Source organism: Lethenteron reissneri, chromosome 15, assembly GCF_015708825.2.
Source record: "Lethenteron reissneri isolate LAM-NWPU_2019-01 chromosome 15, ASM1570882v1, whole genome shotgun sequence".
Taxonomy (NCBI): Eukaryota; Metazoa; Chordata; class Hyperoartia; order Petromyzontiformes; family Petromyzontidae; genus Lethenteron; species Lethenteron reissneri.
The window spans coordinates 7,186,492-7,199,139 of NC_083793.1; the positions used below are offsets into that span (position 1 = coordinate 7,186,492).

General features: G+C 44.4%; 1 protein-coding gene across 1 annotated transcript in view; it reads right to left on the minus strand.

Moving 5' to 3' along the window:
- LOC133342647 (ELKS/Rab6-interacting/CAST family member 1-like) overlaps positions 1–12,648 on the minus strand; it is a 189,971-nt gene that overhangs the window by 84,505 nt on the left and 92,818 nt on the right. The window contains 1 exon segment of the mRNA XM_061551931.1: positions 3,344–3,475. Within this exon segment, the coding sequence (XP_061407915.1) occupies positions 3,344–3,475 (132 nt within the window).

A 12,648-nucleotide genomic window follows, 5' to 3' on the forward strand; every position in this document is an offset into this window, starting at 1 on the left:
GCAATGCCATGTATCCTGTGGAAATACAAATGTTTGCAAAGGTGTTGCTGATTATTGCTTAATAACCTATACATTTTAGCTTACCGATGGCAAGGTAATATTTGAAATTGTACACCGATGAGCGACATCAAAAGGTTTAACATGTTGGCAAGAAATCGGCCTTGGCACATATTGAAGGATTGATGCGCTGTGGGATATAAGAGTATAACGTTACATATTTGCAAGCACAACGCTTACATGGCCCTATGGGGACGCAAGTGTGACCCATCGCCCCCACAGGGAAGTTTTAAATTTGACTTAATAATGTTTAGTAGTTATTGCACTGACGATTATCACTATGCGACTGGCAATTCGCTTTCCAGAGTGAAAGATTATCAGCTTAATCCCAGTCGGATGTTTCTCGATTGCGTCCACTGAACAGAGGGCACAACAAGCTCGAAGGCATGAAATTATAAAACTTCAGGACTTTTTTTTATTAACTGTCAACGCAATGGAAATCGGAGGACAACAACATTACTATTAAATACAACCTTTGTGATTCGTTCACATTTTTCTGAAAACAGCTTGAGGGTTGCAAGTCAAGTTTAAACAGAAGAGTCTCGTCTGCCAATTCGTCAATTGGTTTTATTTCCTAATAGTAGTATAAGGGCATGGATTCTTTTTTGCTTTAGAAGCCAAAAAGCCAGCGAGTAAGTTTACCACTACGGAGGCCCCTTCACCTCGAAGGGTGCACACCTCAAGCAAAATGCTGGAAACTGTTTGTAAAGAAAACAGCTTGAGTTAAAGGCTAACCAGCTGTCAGGAATGAACCTGAGAGAGGTCCTTTCTGACACCCAATATGGACAGATCTTAGGATCGCTGCTGGCACAGAATTGTTTGGGACAACAAACCTTATACCAGGAAATAAGTGCTAAATATCCCTTTTGAAATGCAATAGGCTTAGGCACAGAATGGCCTGAAAAGACCGGTAACAGCCAGAGTCAAAGGTGTTACTCCTCTGAACAGATACTCGGGATTAAGTAACACTGCCGTTTTCCTTGGAGGGAGGATATATTGAACAACACTGGTCTATAATAGCCTCAATGTGCATTCTTTCCCCCCTTGTCATGCTCCACGCAAGGCGCCAAGCCAAACTGTGGCTTTTGGCGAGTTCACGAATGCAAGGGACAGCACGCTCCTCGGCACGACCCGCACAACAGCAGGCGGCACACATACTGAGGGGTGCTCTCTTCTAAGCGTTGGTGTTAAATCACGCCCGCTCAATATTCCCAACCGTTTGATGCGTCCGCCGTTGGCGTTATTTAAGTGTCAAGACAGCCGTGAGGACAAGAATGCTTTCAGACATCGAGAAAGATGAATTCGGGTCCCATTGTGCGCTGTGATCAATTTCCTCGCGGGTCCAAGGTGCACAAGGCCGCAGCACGGTCGACGTTTTGCGTAACCGTTTCTAAGAAAAGCAAACGTCTGACGTTCTTGACGAGACGGCAAGAGAGCGTGCGTGCCCTGACTATGCCACCTGCACGATGTTTGCGCCGCACAAAATCGGGAGGAATGCGGCAGAAAAACTCAAATCAGTTTTTGTTATTTTCTTTTCAACCTATCTACATGACTTTACCGAAAGACCCAAAGAATAAAACTATCTTGCAGTAACACGTTAAATAAAAAGCACATTTTGTGGAAGGAAGAAAGGGCCGTTGCCCAAAACGTTGCCCGTCATACATATATCCTTTTAAGGCCAGTGTTATTGGCAAATGTGTCGAGTTTTGTTATGCTTCTACATTGTAAATGGAGCGGCAGCATTGCCAAGAAATTTGCAGTGACACGGACTGTCGCAAAGCCACACCCAGAGGAGCCTTGGCGACCCAGAAAGTAAAATAAAAATGCATTGGTAAAATTTTCCATCACATCTCGCTAACTTTTTACAAAACACTTGTCAATCTTTATAATTCACAGGTTCACATCTACATGAACTTTCACGTGTGCACCGTACACTTATTAATATCTACAGCAAACAATTTACCCAAAGACTACTTCAATGAACAATAAACACACTTACCTCCAGGACAATACAGGCAGGCAGGTTCCATTATTTATCAATGGATGTGAGCCAATTGAGGCATCAATAATTTTTTTCAGTGCGAGACATTTAACAATGTATTTTGAATGGGGCAATATACAGGGTGATCCATTTACAGACACATTTATAATGATCCTCTTAAATTTATACTCAAACGGCGATTGAAAATTGCAGAAGCGACGGCTCCAAATCTTACAGTGGAGAGGGCTGAACGAATAAAATTTGGATTCCTCCGATTGGTCGCGGGACAGAAGGTGGCCATGAAATACAATTTTATTTTCTCATCAATCTGATATAATGGGGTATCTATAAATGTATCAATCTGGAGGTTATGTGTCTCCACATATATACAGGGTGTTTAAAAAAGATGGACCAAATTTGAAATCGCTATATCTCTGCAATCACAAACCGCCCATGATTTAAACTCTTACCACTTGAAAGGGCGGGGCATAGAGTTTCAAATGATTACCGCTAGATGCCTCTCCCAGTGCACAAATAGCCCCTAGCCTCAGTCATTCGCGAGATGGTGACCCCGCAACACACAAGGGGCGTTTTGCGTTCTGCAGTTCAGCAAGACTGAATCCGTAATTGCAGTGCAGCGTGCGTTTCAACGGCGTTTTGGCATTGATCCGCCAATGTCAGAGCAAGCTTGGCCAAAAAGACCGTGTTATTGTGCCACCATTAGCGACTAATCTGGATGACCTCAAAAACAGAATCATGGCAGCGGTGACTTCAGTGCAAGAAGACACTTTGAGAGGCGTTTGGGACAAATTCAACTATCGTCTCGATGTTGTCCGTACAGCAGGTGGAGGGCACATAGAGCATTTATAAAATGGTTGGTAAAACTTGATAACTCATTAAACCGTTAGTAACTTTTTGTGTAATTGTAACATGTTGCTATCGTGAAATATACTGCTTTGAAATTGGGTCTATCTTTTTGAAACACCCTGTATATTGTCCATCTGCCTTTTGTTTTTTTAGACCACTAACAAATTTATCCAGCACCACTTGCTTAAGCAAGCAGACTCTGGACCAATTTTGGTATTCTGGGTTTCATCAGGAGATGCAAACCAGTTAAACAAATGCTGCTGGATTAGCTGATGTCATCGTCAAAAGCACCCCATAAAAACTATGGGACCCCAATCACAGCAAAAAGCAGATGAACCGACAGACATGCAGGCCAGGCAGGCAGATAGGAGAGAGTAGAGAGCCAGAGGAGATGATGGGATGCATGGTGGTGGAGGTGTGGGCCGTGTGGGAGAGGACCTGCTTCTCAAAGGCAGCGCGCGCTGACTCCTCCTGTGCCAGCACCATCTCCCGCTCGGCCGTGATCTGCACGCTCTCCCTCAGCGCCTCCTCCAGCTCCTCGATCCGGTCATCCTTCTGTCTCATGGTGTCCTGACACAAGTGCACAGGGACAAAGATCCCCCCCACAAAGCCTTGAACAGACAGTCGGCGCAAGTGCTGCTAAGCGAGTGCCTATTGACGCACGGTGAACGAGGCAGTGTCACACCCGGGCGCCTTTGTCTCCCCCAGCGATGATGTTTAACACACCGCACCAGACACTCTTTTGAGGTTCGTAGCGACCTAGGGGGAAGGGGGCCCCAGTACCGGTTCAGATACCACTCTTCACTGATGTTAGCTGAGGCCAGGAATTGAACTCGGGTAACCAGGTTCACAGCGGAGTACACAAACCGTAAACAAGTACACACGTGCGCGAGTACATTCCCACATATGCGTGCAGCAAGCCAGCACATCCCCGGATTACGCGAGCTGTCTCGACGGGATGAAACACTACGCGTGCCGCTCTTGACGCTCGCGCAGATGGATTTGGTTAGGTTAGCTCTCTCTTGTACTTCACTTGGCCTGACAAACTGGATTGTTATGGAGTCTGTTTGTAGTGGCCGAGATGCTATGTTAGGGCCCCCCCAGCCAAATGGAAAAAAAATAAAATTGTCGGGAAGACCTTTTCTTGTTCAATTCATGCAATGGTTCGAGCCATTATGCGATGATGTGCTCGATTCAATCACAGTATAAACACGCCGGGAGTGGGACGTCCGTGATAGCTGATGGGAAGAAGTGGACATGCGAGTGCGTTGAAGGGTGCGCACTCCTGATTCAGGAAACGAGTGCAGTGAATGGCTTGGCTCTCTCTATTCATATTGGAATGGAGCTCACGGTCACAGTGAACTGCATGATATACAAGACCAATTATCCCTTCAGCTGGCGCGTTAACATCACATCAGCATTCATGTTCAAGAACAAAAGAAACAACTAAAGTATAAAACAAGGTGAATGATTTTCAAAACCAGGTACACAAAGATACACGTGTAATATGTGTGGGGTAGTTTTTTCCCTCATTATCGGTCAGGAAATATAGTTAATTCAGCCATAAATTAAGTTTTTAAAAAGTAACGCCAATTGTTGGGCACAGCTCTGGCTGTTCACTAAGTCAAGGTATATATTTCGGAGTATCTTGCTTGACGGGTTCCTGAATGGCAACAAAACTTGCTCTCATTTGGTTTGGAACAATTCTTAGGCACCGCGGTTACTGACGGACCACGCGAGCCAACAGCTGTTTAAACCGCGACGAGGCGCAAGAAGCCAACGGCCGTGCCAGCTGAGAGACGATACACGACGCTTCACTGCAGAGGGAACCCATTTAAACTTGGCGGCTTCAGAACCGTTTAAGGTAACACTGCCTCATACTCGCTAATTGAGTGTTAATGTGGGCCGAGAATATAATTCAGCGGACAAAACAGATGAATGGCATTCCAATACGTAGCGCTGGATGCAGAAATTAGTTGGGTTTCGTTATAACTCAAATTTAAAGAATACCGCCTATGTAAAATAATGCTAATACACAACACTTAATAGCAATGAATGGCAAGTATTTAAAACTAAATGAAAGAAAGTAAACTTGACTTGTTACACTATGTGATTTTCTTAGCCAATATTAAGTTGGCTCACAAAAACATTGCAGTGACAGCAAGTGTGTTTGCATAAACCAGAGTTTTCCAAATGCCAACCCCTCATCAACCACCATGGTTCACCAAGTTTACCGATCTTTTCAATATAAATACAGAGTTCTTACATACTGCATGCATCGCATTGCTAACACATCCCACAAAACATAGATTGAAATCAAGCTGATACTAATCAGCTGTTAACCTGGCGGCATGGTGGCAGCCACCAATCACAGTGACCAATGCGGGCTCTGGACTGGTTCAAGGGCTGGTGTTGATATCTTATATTATTACTGCTAAATGATGTTATTATGTCATTATTGTCGATTTAAAGTTGGCCAGCGAGTGAATAGCAAAAAAAAATTCACATCGCTTGGAATTCACTTCAGTTGGATGCCACGCAAATGCGTGGGGCAGCGCGAGTTATAGTTAATTTGATTCAGCACTCTCTATGCCACCTGACACACGTTTGAGCAATTTGGCACGTGGGGTGCCAGTGCGACTTAATTTGTATTTGGACAGAGAGGATGTTGGTAAACATGCAGAGGCATGCATATCACGGTGGCTCACGAGACCTGCGATTTGGGAGGAGAAAAAAAAACACCTTGGGTCCCGTCCATACTGCGATTTGAACATTTTGAGCCAACATTTTGCTCCCACTGAAAGGCCGCGTTCATAACTCGGCGGGGGAAGTCAAGGTGTTCCAATACGCGGCATGGCAAGGATTCCAGATGTGTGTGTGTGTGCTCGCTGATGGCCCTGCTGGATTCTGGCCAGAACCCGCCATGCATTTCCATGCGAGCAGCGGGGGAGGTTCTCTCTGCCTAATTACCCTTCAGCTGTCCCGCAATGAGCAATGGGCTCCGTAAATAAAATAACACTAAACGAACATCCGCATTGCTTAGCAAACACTCCTCAGGGTCCCTGAGAAGCTACTGAAGAAAACGTACGAGAGGTTCCGAGTGTTTTTTTTTGTCGTTTCAAATATATTTATGAAACACTAAAAAGTGAGTTGTATATTAATGATATACCGATTCATAATGTCTCAGGAAGAACGTGCGGAGTTGCTAACTCTGGTTATCCAAACTACTTCCGCATACACATTTTTAAAATACATTTTAAATAAAGATATCTAACTAGAATTGATAATAACTTAATTATGTTGTTTAGTTATTATTTGTATCTCTTTGTAAACCAACCAAGTTAGTAGGCATAAAATTATTCACCACCTCTGTGCCAATCCAAGTTATGAATGAATTCTAGAAACTATTTTTTTCATATTCTTGGGTCTTTCGGTTAAAGTCACGTAGATAGGTTCAAAGAAAATAATAATAAAAACTATGACGTTTCGATCGCAACACAAGCGGTCGTCTTCAGGAACAGGGGGTTATTTAGTATTTTTTTTTTTAGATTTCGGAGCTTTAGAAGTTGTACTTTGTGTTCTGTCGCATTTATTCAATTATCCTCAGCTAAACTATCATGCGTAGTTCTTGAAATTTCAATAAATAATGCATATTTCTACATTTGAAGTTTTAGTGACTGCAAGGATCCATACTCTTTGGTTTAGTCGGTAAAGTCACGTAGGTTAAATAAATAAATAGTGAAAACAACTCAATTAAATCACGACGTTTCGGGCGCAACACAAGTGTCCGTCTTCAGGTGGGGACAACGTAGCGAAAGCACAACCGTTCAAGTGTGTCTAAGAAATGGCTGTGACAAGGAATTGAATTTAATTGTTTTCATTTTTTATTTATTTTATTTTTTACCTACGTGACTTTACCGAAAAAACCAAAGAGTATAAATAATGCATAATCTACAATTACGTGGGAAACGTATTTATGAGAAAACCTCCATTTCGTCTCCATGTATAAAAACAAATAGTTTTATTCCATCAGCCTATTGGCTTCCCAGACCAATATTTTTTCGAGAAGCATTTGTTTAGGTAACATTATAAGATTGAAGACGCTTTAATTAACTTATTCTGAGCACAGGGACATAGATATTGTTTTAAAATCATAGAATCATTGTAGTATTGCAATTTATTATTAAACATTCACCACAATTCCTCAGATGCACGGTCATTACATTACTTTGCGTCTGTCATTATTATCAATGGAGATGTTAGACTGTCTCCGTTCGGTCGTATCAAGCATTGGGGTCGCACTATGCGTGCACATCACACACGTGAGCTCCGCAAAGCGTACCGCCCTTTGGAGACTTATAAGAATGTACATATATGAATCTAACAGCCATTCAAAGTCTGGTTTTAATTCAAGGCTGCATTATACTCACTGTGGTGTAAAACTTTTTTTTTGCTTTTTGATGTCCTCTAAGCAAACATGTCACTTTCAAAAAAATGGACCAGGTTGAACATTCGCAGCTGTATTTTTCTAAAAAGCAGCAGTTTCCAGTTAATCTTTTACAACAAAATAGAGCTGTTTTATTAAGGCACTTTGATCTGGTCTCTAGCTCCTCGCCACCCGCTGCCCATGGGAAGGCTGATGGATGTGGCATGTTAGCGCTGGTGACATTGCGGGGGTCCGGGGGGGAGTGAGGCCATGTGCGTTGGTTCCATCGCACCTTTCACTACCCGCGGCTGAGACAGAAGGACGTACGAGTCCACGCGTTCAGGACACATCTCTTCTGGGCCCATGCTTAGCTGGTGCTCTGCCATTGAGCAATGCGATGTGCAGTTGACATTTGACGTATTTAGAATGCGAACGATCCCCACTTCCAGCCCTACCATCGGGTTTAACACGCTCTAGCCGCATTCCTGTATTGACAACTCCTGCACGTTTATGTGGGGAATTGCATTTGTTTGCATTTGCGCTGCGTGTATGCTACAATCAGTAATAATTGTATCATATATAATTTACAACCCCTTGGCAATCCACTACTAGATTAAAGATTCCCCCATTCTATGTCGGTCATGGAGGTTGTTTGATCTGCCATTACCATGCTGGTCAAGTCGGGTTGGTGAACAAGGCACTCGCAACTGGTTTATAAAACCCTCGCCGCTAATGTTAACGTGGCTGCGAATCTAACTCGGGTTACTCTGTGCTAACCACTTCGCCAATGCTCCTAACCATTCTGGATTTGAAGCTTTCGTGACTGCAGGAATTCATACTCTTTGGTTCTTTCGGTAAAGTCATGTAGATAGAAAAAATAACTAATAAATCACGACGTTTCGATAGCAACACAAGCCATCGTCTTCAGGTGAAACAACACAGCAGGCGGACTGCTGAGGCAGGAGGAAATGTAGCGAGAGAGCCACCGCAACCAGAGACCACAAACGCCTGTGGTGGGCACAACCCAAGGGCAAGTGGTCGCGGCTAGGGATGGAATTTGCAAGTAAATGCAAGATCGCAGAGCTCGCACACCTCAGCCAATCCGGGGGAGAGGGAGGGAGAGGGAGGGAGGGGAGAAGGGGCCGCCACAACGGGCGAGAGGGTGGGGGCGAAATTTACAGAGGGAACAAGGTGATAGAGAAAAAATAAAGAGAAAAAATATATAAAACTTAGCAAACTTAGAAATGTAATGCAACTCAGAGAGTCGGCCAACACAACAGTTAACACGATACCTGGTTGATCAACGTCCTTCCAAAGATTGCTAAATTTTGCATCCATCTTCTCGGTTGAAGTCATGTCTGAGTTGTGTGGAAATCATCCCCGTAGAGGCAGTTCAATCTTGATTTGAAGCTTTCTTCACTGCAAGAATTCATACTCTTTGGTTCTTTCGGTAAAGTCATGTAGATAGAAAAATAACTAATAAATCACGACGTTTCGATAGTAACACAAGCCATCGTCTTCAGGTGAAACAACACAGCAGGCGGACTGGTCAGCACAATGAATGTTAAGCAGTCCGCCTGCTTAACATTCATTATCATCATCATCGCCATGATCTATTCACTGCTGCATGAATGCCTCTCCAAGGCATTAACACATTCCGACGGAGGGAGCTGGTAGGAACGTTGGGTTGCTCGGTCAATGGCCAGGGTCAACGGCGGCGTGGTGTATTCCGCAAATATGGCCGACTGAGGGCGGGCACAAGCCGGCGTGAGTAGGTTAAACGTTGACCAGCCCCTCCCCACCCCTCCCCACCCCTCCCCACCCAGCCCCACCCCTCCCCACCCAGCCCCACCCCTCCCCACCCAGCCCCACCCCTCCCCACCCAGCCCCACCCCTCCCCACCCAGCCCCACCCCTCCCCACCCAGCCCCTCCCCTCCCCACCCAGCCCCACCCCTCCCTACCCAGCCCCACCCTTCCCCACCCCTCCCCAACCAGCCCCTCCCCACCCTCCGCTTCCCACCCAGGCCCTCAACCACCCTCCCCACCCAGCCCCTCCCCTCTCCACCCAGTCCCACCCTTTCTATTTTTGGATGCACGACGGACGGACACAATAATCCCCTGTGGGCTGATGTAACCAGGAGGTTCCTACCAGTAACATATATTGTAGTCTAACGACGCAACAATATACCTATATCCTGCACACAAAACGGATTTCATTGCTCCATCTCTGCGTTGGGAGTGCTCTCGAATGGTTTCCCTCCTTTAGCTGCCAATCCGTAATCTGTCTTGATCACTGGCCATCAGCCCTTCTCCCGATGTGCCCTGCCGAACCGCCCACTGCCACTTCTTCAGTCAATATCAGGTCTCGAAACTGCGTATGTTCCCTAATCTTCAGCGTAATTCCAGGCATGCACCTCCATGCGTCTTTGAACACTTTTCAAGCTTTTGTTGAATTATTATCGTCATTTGTCCATGTCTCTAAGCCATGTCAAAACCAGACAATATACAATGATAAAAAAAAATGTTCCGCTTGGTTTGTTGAAATACATTGGTATGTTGCTTCTCAATATTACCGTCAGTTTTCCACTTACATGTCCAAGATCCTCCTGTTTGTCTTTTTTGATCCTGGTCCGCCTACAAGAGTTGTCCTAGGTATACAGGCTCTGATGTGTTCTCTAGTTGTGTCCCTTCAACAGATACCTCACACTCCTGAGCAAACTTTTTGTATTTGACCTTTGGGTTTGTTCAGATTTCTCTTTGAGCCCAATGTTAATGATCTAAAAATAAAACACAATGAATATGTAAATTAGCTTAACGAAATGCAAATGCACAAATCTTTGGTTGTTCTCACAATGGTCCAACCACCTTAGTATGTATGAACACGATGAGCCTCATTATCACACCACCAAAGCTAAATTCAGGTCAACGTGACCAATTTGCGGTTTCAGGTTATTGCAGTAATTACGTGATTGGTGCAGCGCACTTAAAAAAAAATGTGACATTGAAACCGATATGCTCCATATATACACAACAGCATGGGGTATCACAAGGTTATACAAGAGAACCCCTTGATCCTGGTACTCCACAAGGCTTAGCTTTCAAAATTTGCCAGCAATACCCAAAAAAAAATGAGTCAGTCCTTTCACCTTCTAATATATCAAATACTGCCAAAAAATAATCTATGAAAAACACCATAGGAACAACAGCATTTGCCTTTAAATAGTGATTTTACAAAAACCATATGGTGGAAAAACTTCGCGATGATTTAAAATAATATCCCTACTGGCAAGCACCACCGTACCTTGGCCCTACAAGATTAACCCTGCAAACAATGGGCGAAGCACCAATGTGAGTCTATTGCTGCAGACAAAGACAATTACCCCGGCACCTTCGGTGCAATACGACCATCGGAATTCCACGCTTATTCCCAAACCACATTTATAATTCCACACCGCTCAATCAAGCAATCCGGCAGCGGATACTTAATGCCGGTAATTGTACGTGCAGCATTCTGCGCTGCAGCAGGCTTTCGTGGGCGAATTTTAACTGTGCCCTGGTGTCACTTACATAAGAGTTTCGTAAGGTCCAGTGGGTCTGGTTGGTTGTTTCTAGGGCGCCAGGAACTGGTAGTGAACATTGTGGTCAAACCACTATAAACGATGGTGCCTAAAAAAAAAACTGCTCTAAACATTTTTTTTAACCTTTCTTCTCCGGCCCCGTTCCCTCACCCCCCACCACTCCCACCCACTCTTCTCCTCTTTAAGTGAAGTCTTTCTTCGCAGTACGTGTTTAAAAAATGACCTGTCTGTGTGCCACCTGCGCCGTCCGCATAGAGCCACTTGTTTAGCTTACCCGGCGAGCTGGGTAGGTGAGAAGGTATAGTAAACACGAGGTTGGGAATGTTCGCCGTGAGTGTGATGAGCTATAAATCACAACGTTATGGAGCACCGGCACATTGACCAAACAAAAGAATGGTTGACAAACAGTCTGCATGGCTCATTTGCACACTTTCCTTTTTGTCCCCCTGCCTCGAAAGCTCACAGTCGTCCCCACCTTTCCCATCACTTTGTCAGCCTGCTGCGAGGCCTAGTTTTCAGGCTCACATATATAAATGTTTTCCCTACATTTGTTTTTTTGGCAAAGGTTCTGCATTGTTCAGCCTCTCTCCTTGCTAAAATGAATTTGCCATCCCGCAGGATTGAATGGAAATGCAAGCACTCGGCAAATTTTTTTTCTCCCACCAACGCTGGCTCCGGGCTGGGGACCATTGTTGAGGTGGAACGTTGTGGAATGCTGTTGGGGATGGCCGCGAGAGTGCATGCGTGTGTGGCGCGTGTGTGTGTGTGTGTGGTGTGTGTGTGAGCGTAGCGGCATTGCTTGCATGACGTCCGCACGAAGGAATCTCAAATGCATCTTTCATCGAGGCTCCAAAGTGGAGGGACCCCTCCTTTTTTTTGTTTCACGAGACCCATCCCAATTCCCAAACAGAAAAAAAGTTTTTCGAGACAATTTAACAGCCTGCAAAACCCCTACACTTTGGACAATTCTACTCTGCTGTCAAACACATTATGGTCACAGAGTCGCTTCGCGTTCATAACGGCCATCGACATAAAGCGTGGAATTGCATTTTTTTTATGTCTTTGCACAAACTGAATTTGAAAAACAGAGTTCCATCAACAACACTGACAAAAGAAACAAATCTAAATATATTAGTTCAAACAGCATGTGTGAACTTACAAAAAATAAATATCTTTGCATTTATATCTGCTTTTTGCTTAGTTTAATGTTTTACTCCTGACCTTAAATTGCACGATGTATTGCCATGCCATACCCATGTATTTAATGTAAAAAAGGTCACATGACCATTATCGTATCGCTGTGCTGTCATTTGTTTGCGTAAATCCCTGTGAGCCTCACAATAGTTTTTTTGCAGCAAAGTTTACAAACTTTAGTATACTGTATCGTGAAACAAGTCAAGCGGTCGTCTGCCTTGTAGTTATAATGCACACAAATTGCATAAAAATACCACAAGTGCCAAATACAATGCTTTGCATTTCATGTTGTATTCACCATGAGCATTTTGTCGATGGGTTTCACTGGAATATTATACGCAACAAGAGAGGTGGAGAAATATCGTAACAGGCGGAGGGAACTCTTGTTGACGGCACAAATGGAGATAATGATGAGAACTATTTTTGTTTTTGATACAGCGCCATTTGCGCCAGGGCGTCTCAGAACGCTTTACACTTATGTCTCATCTAAGATGTTTGAAAAGCGGCACACACCCCCAGCGGCAGCTGTCCCTGTGGGCACAGA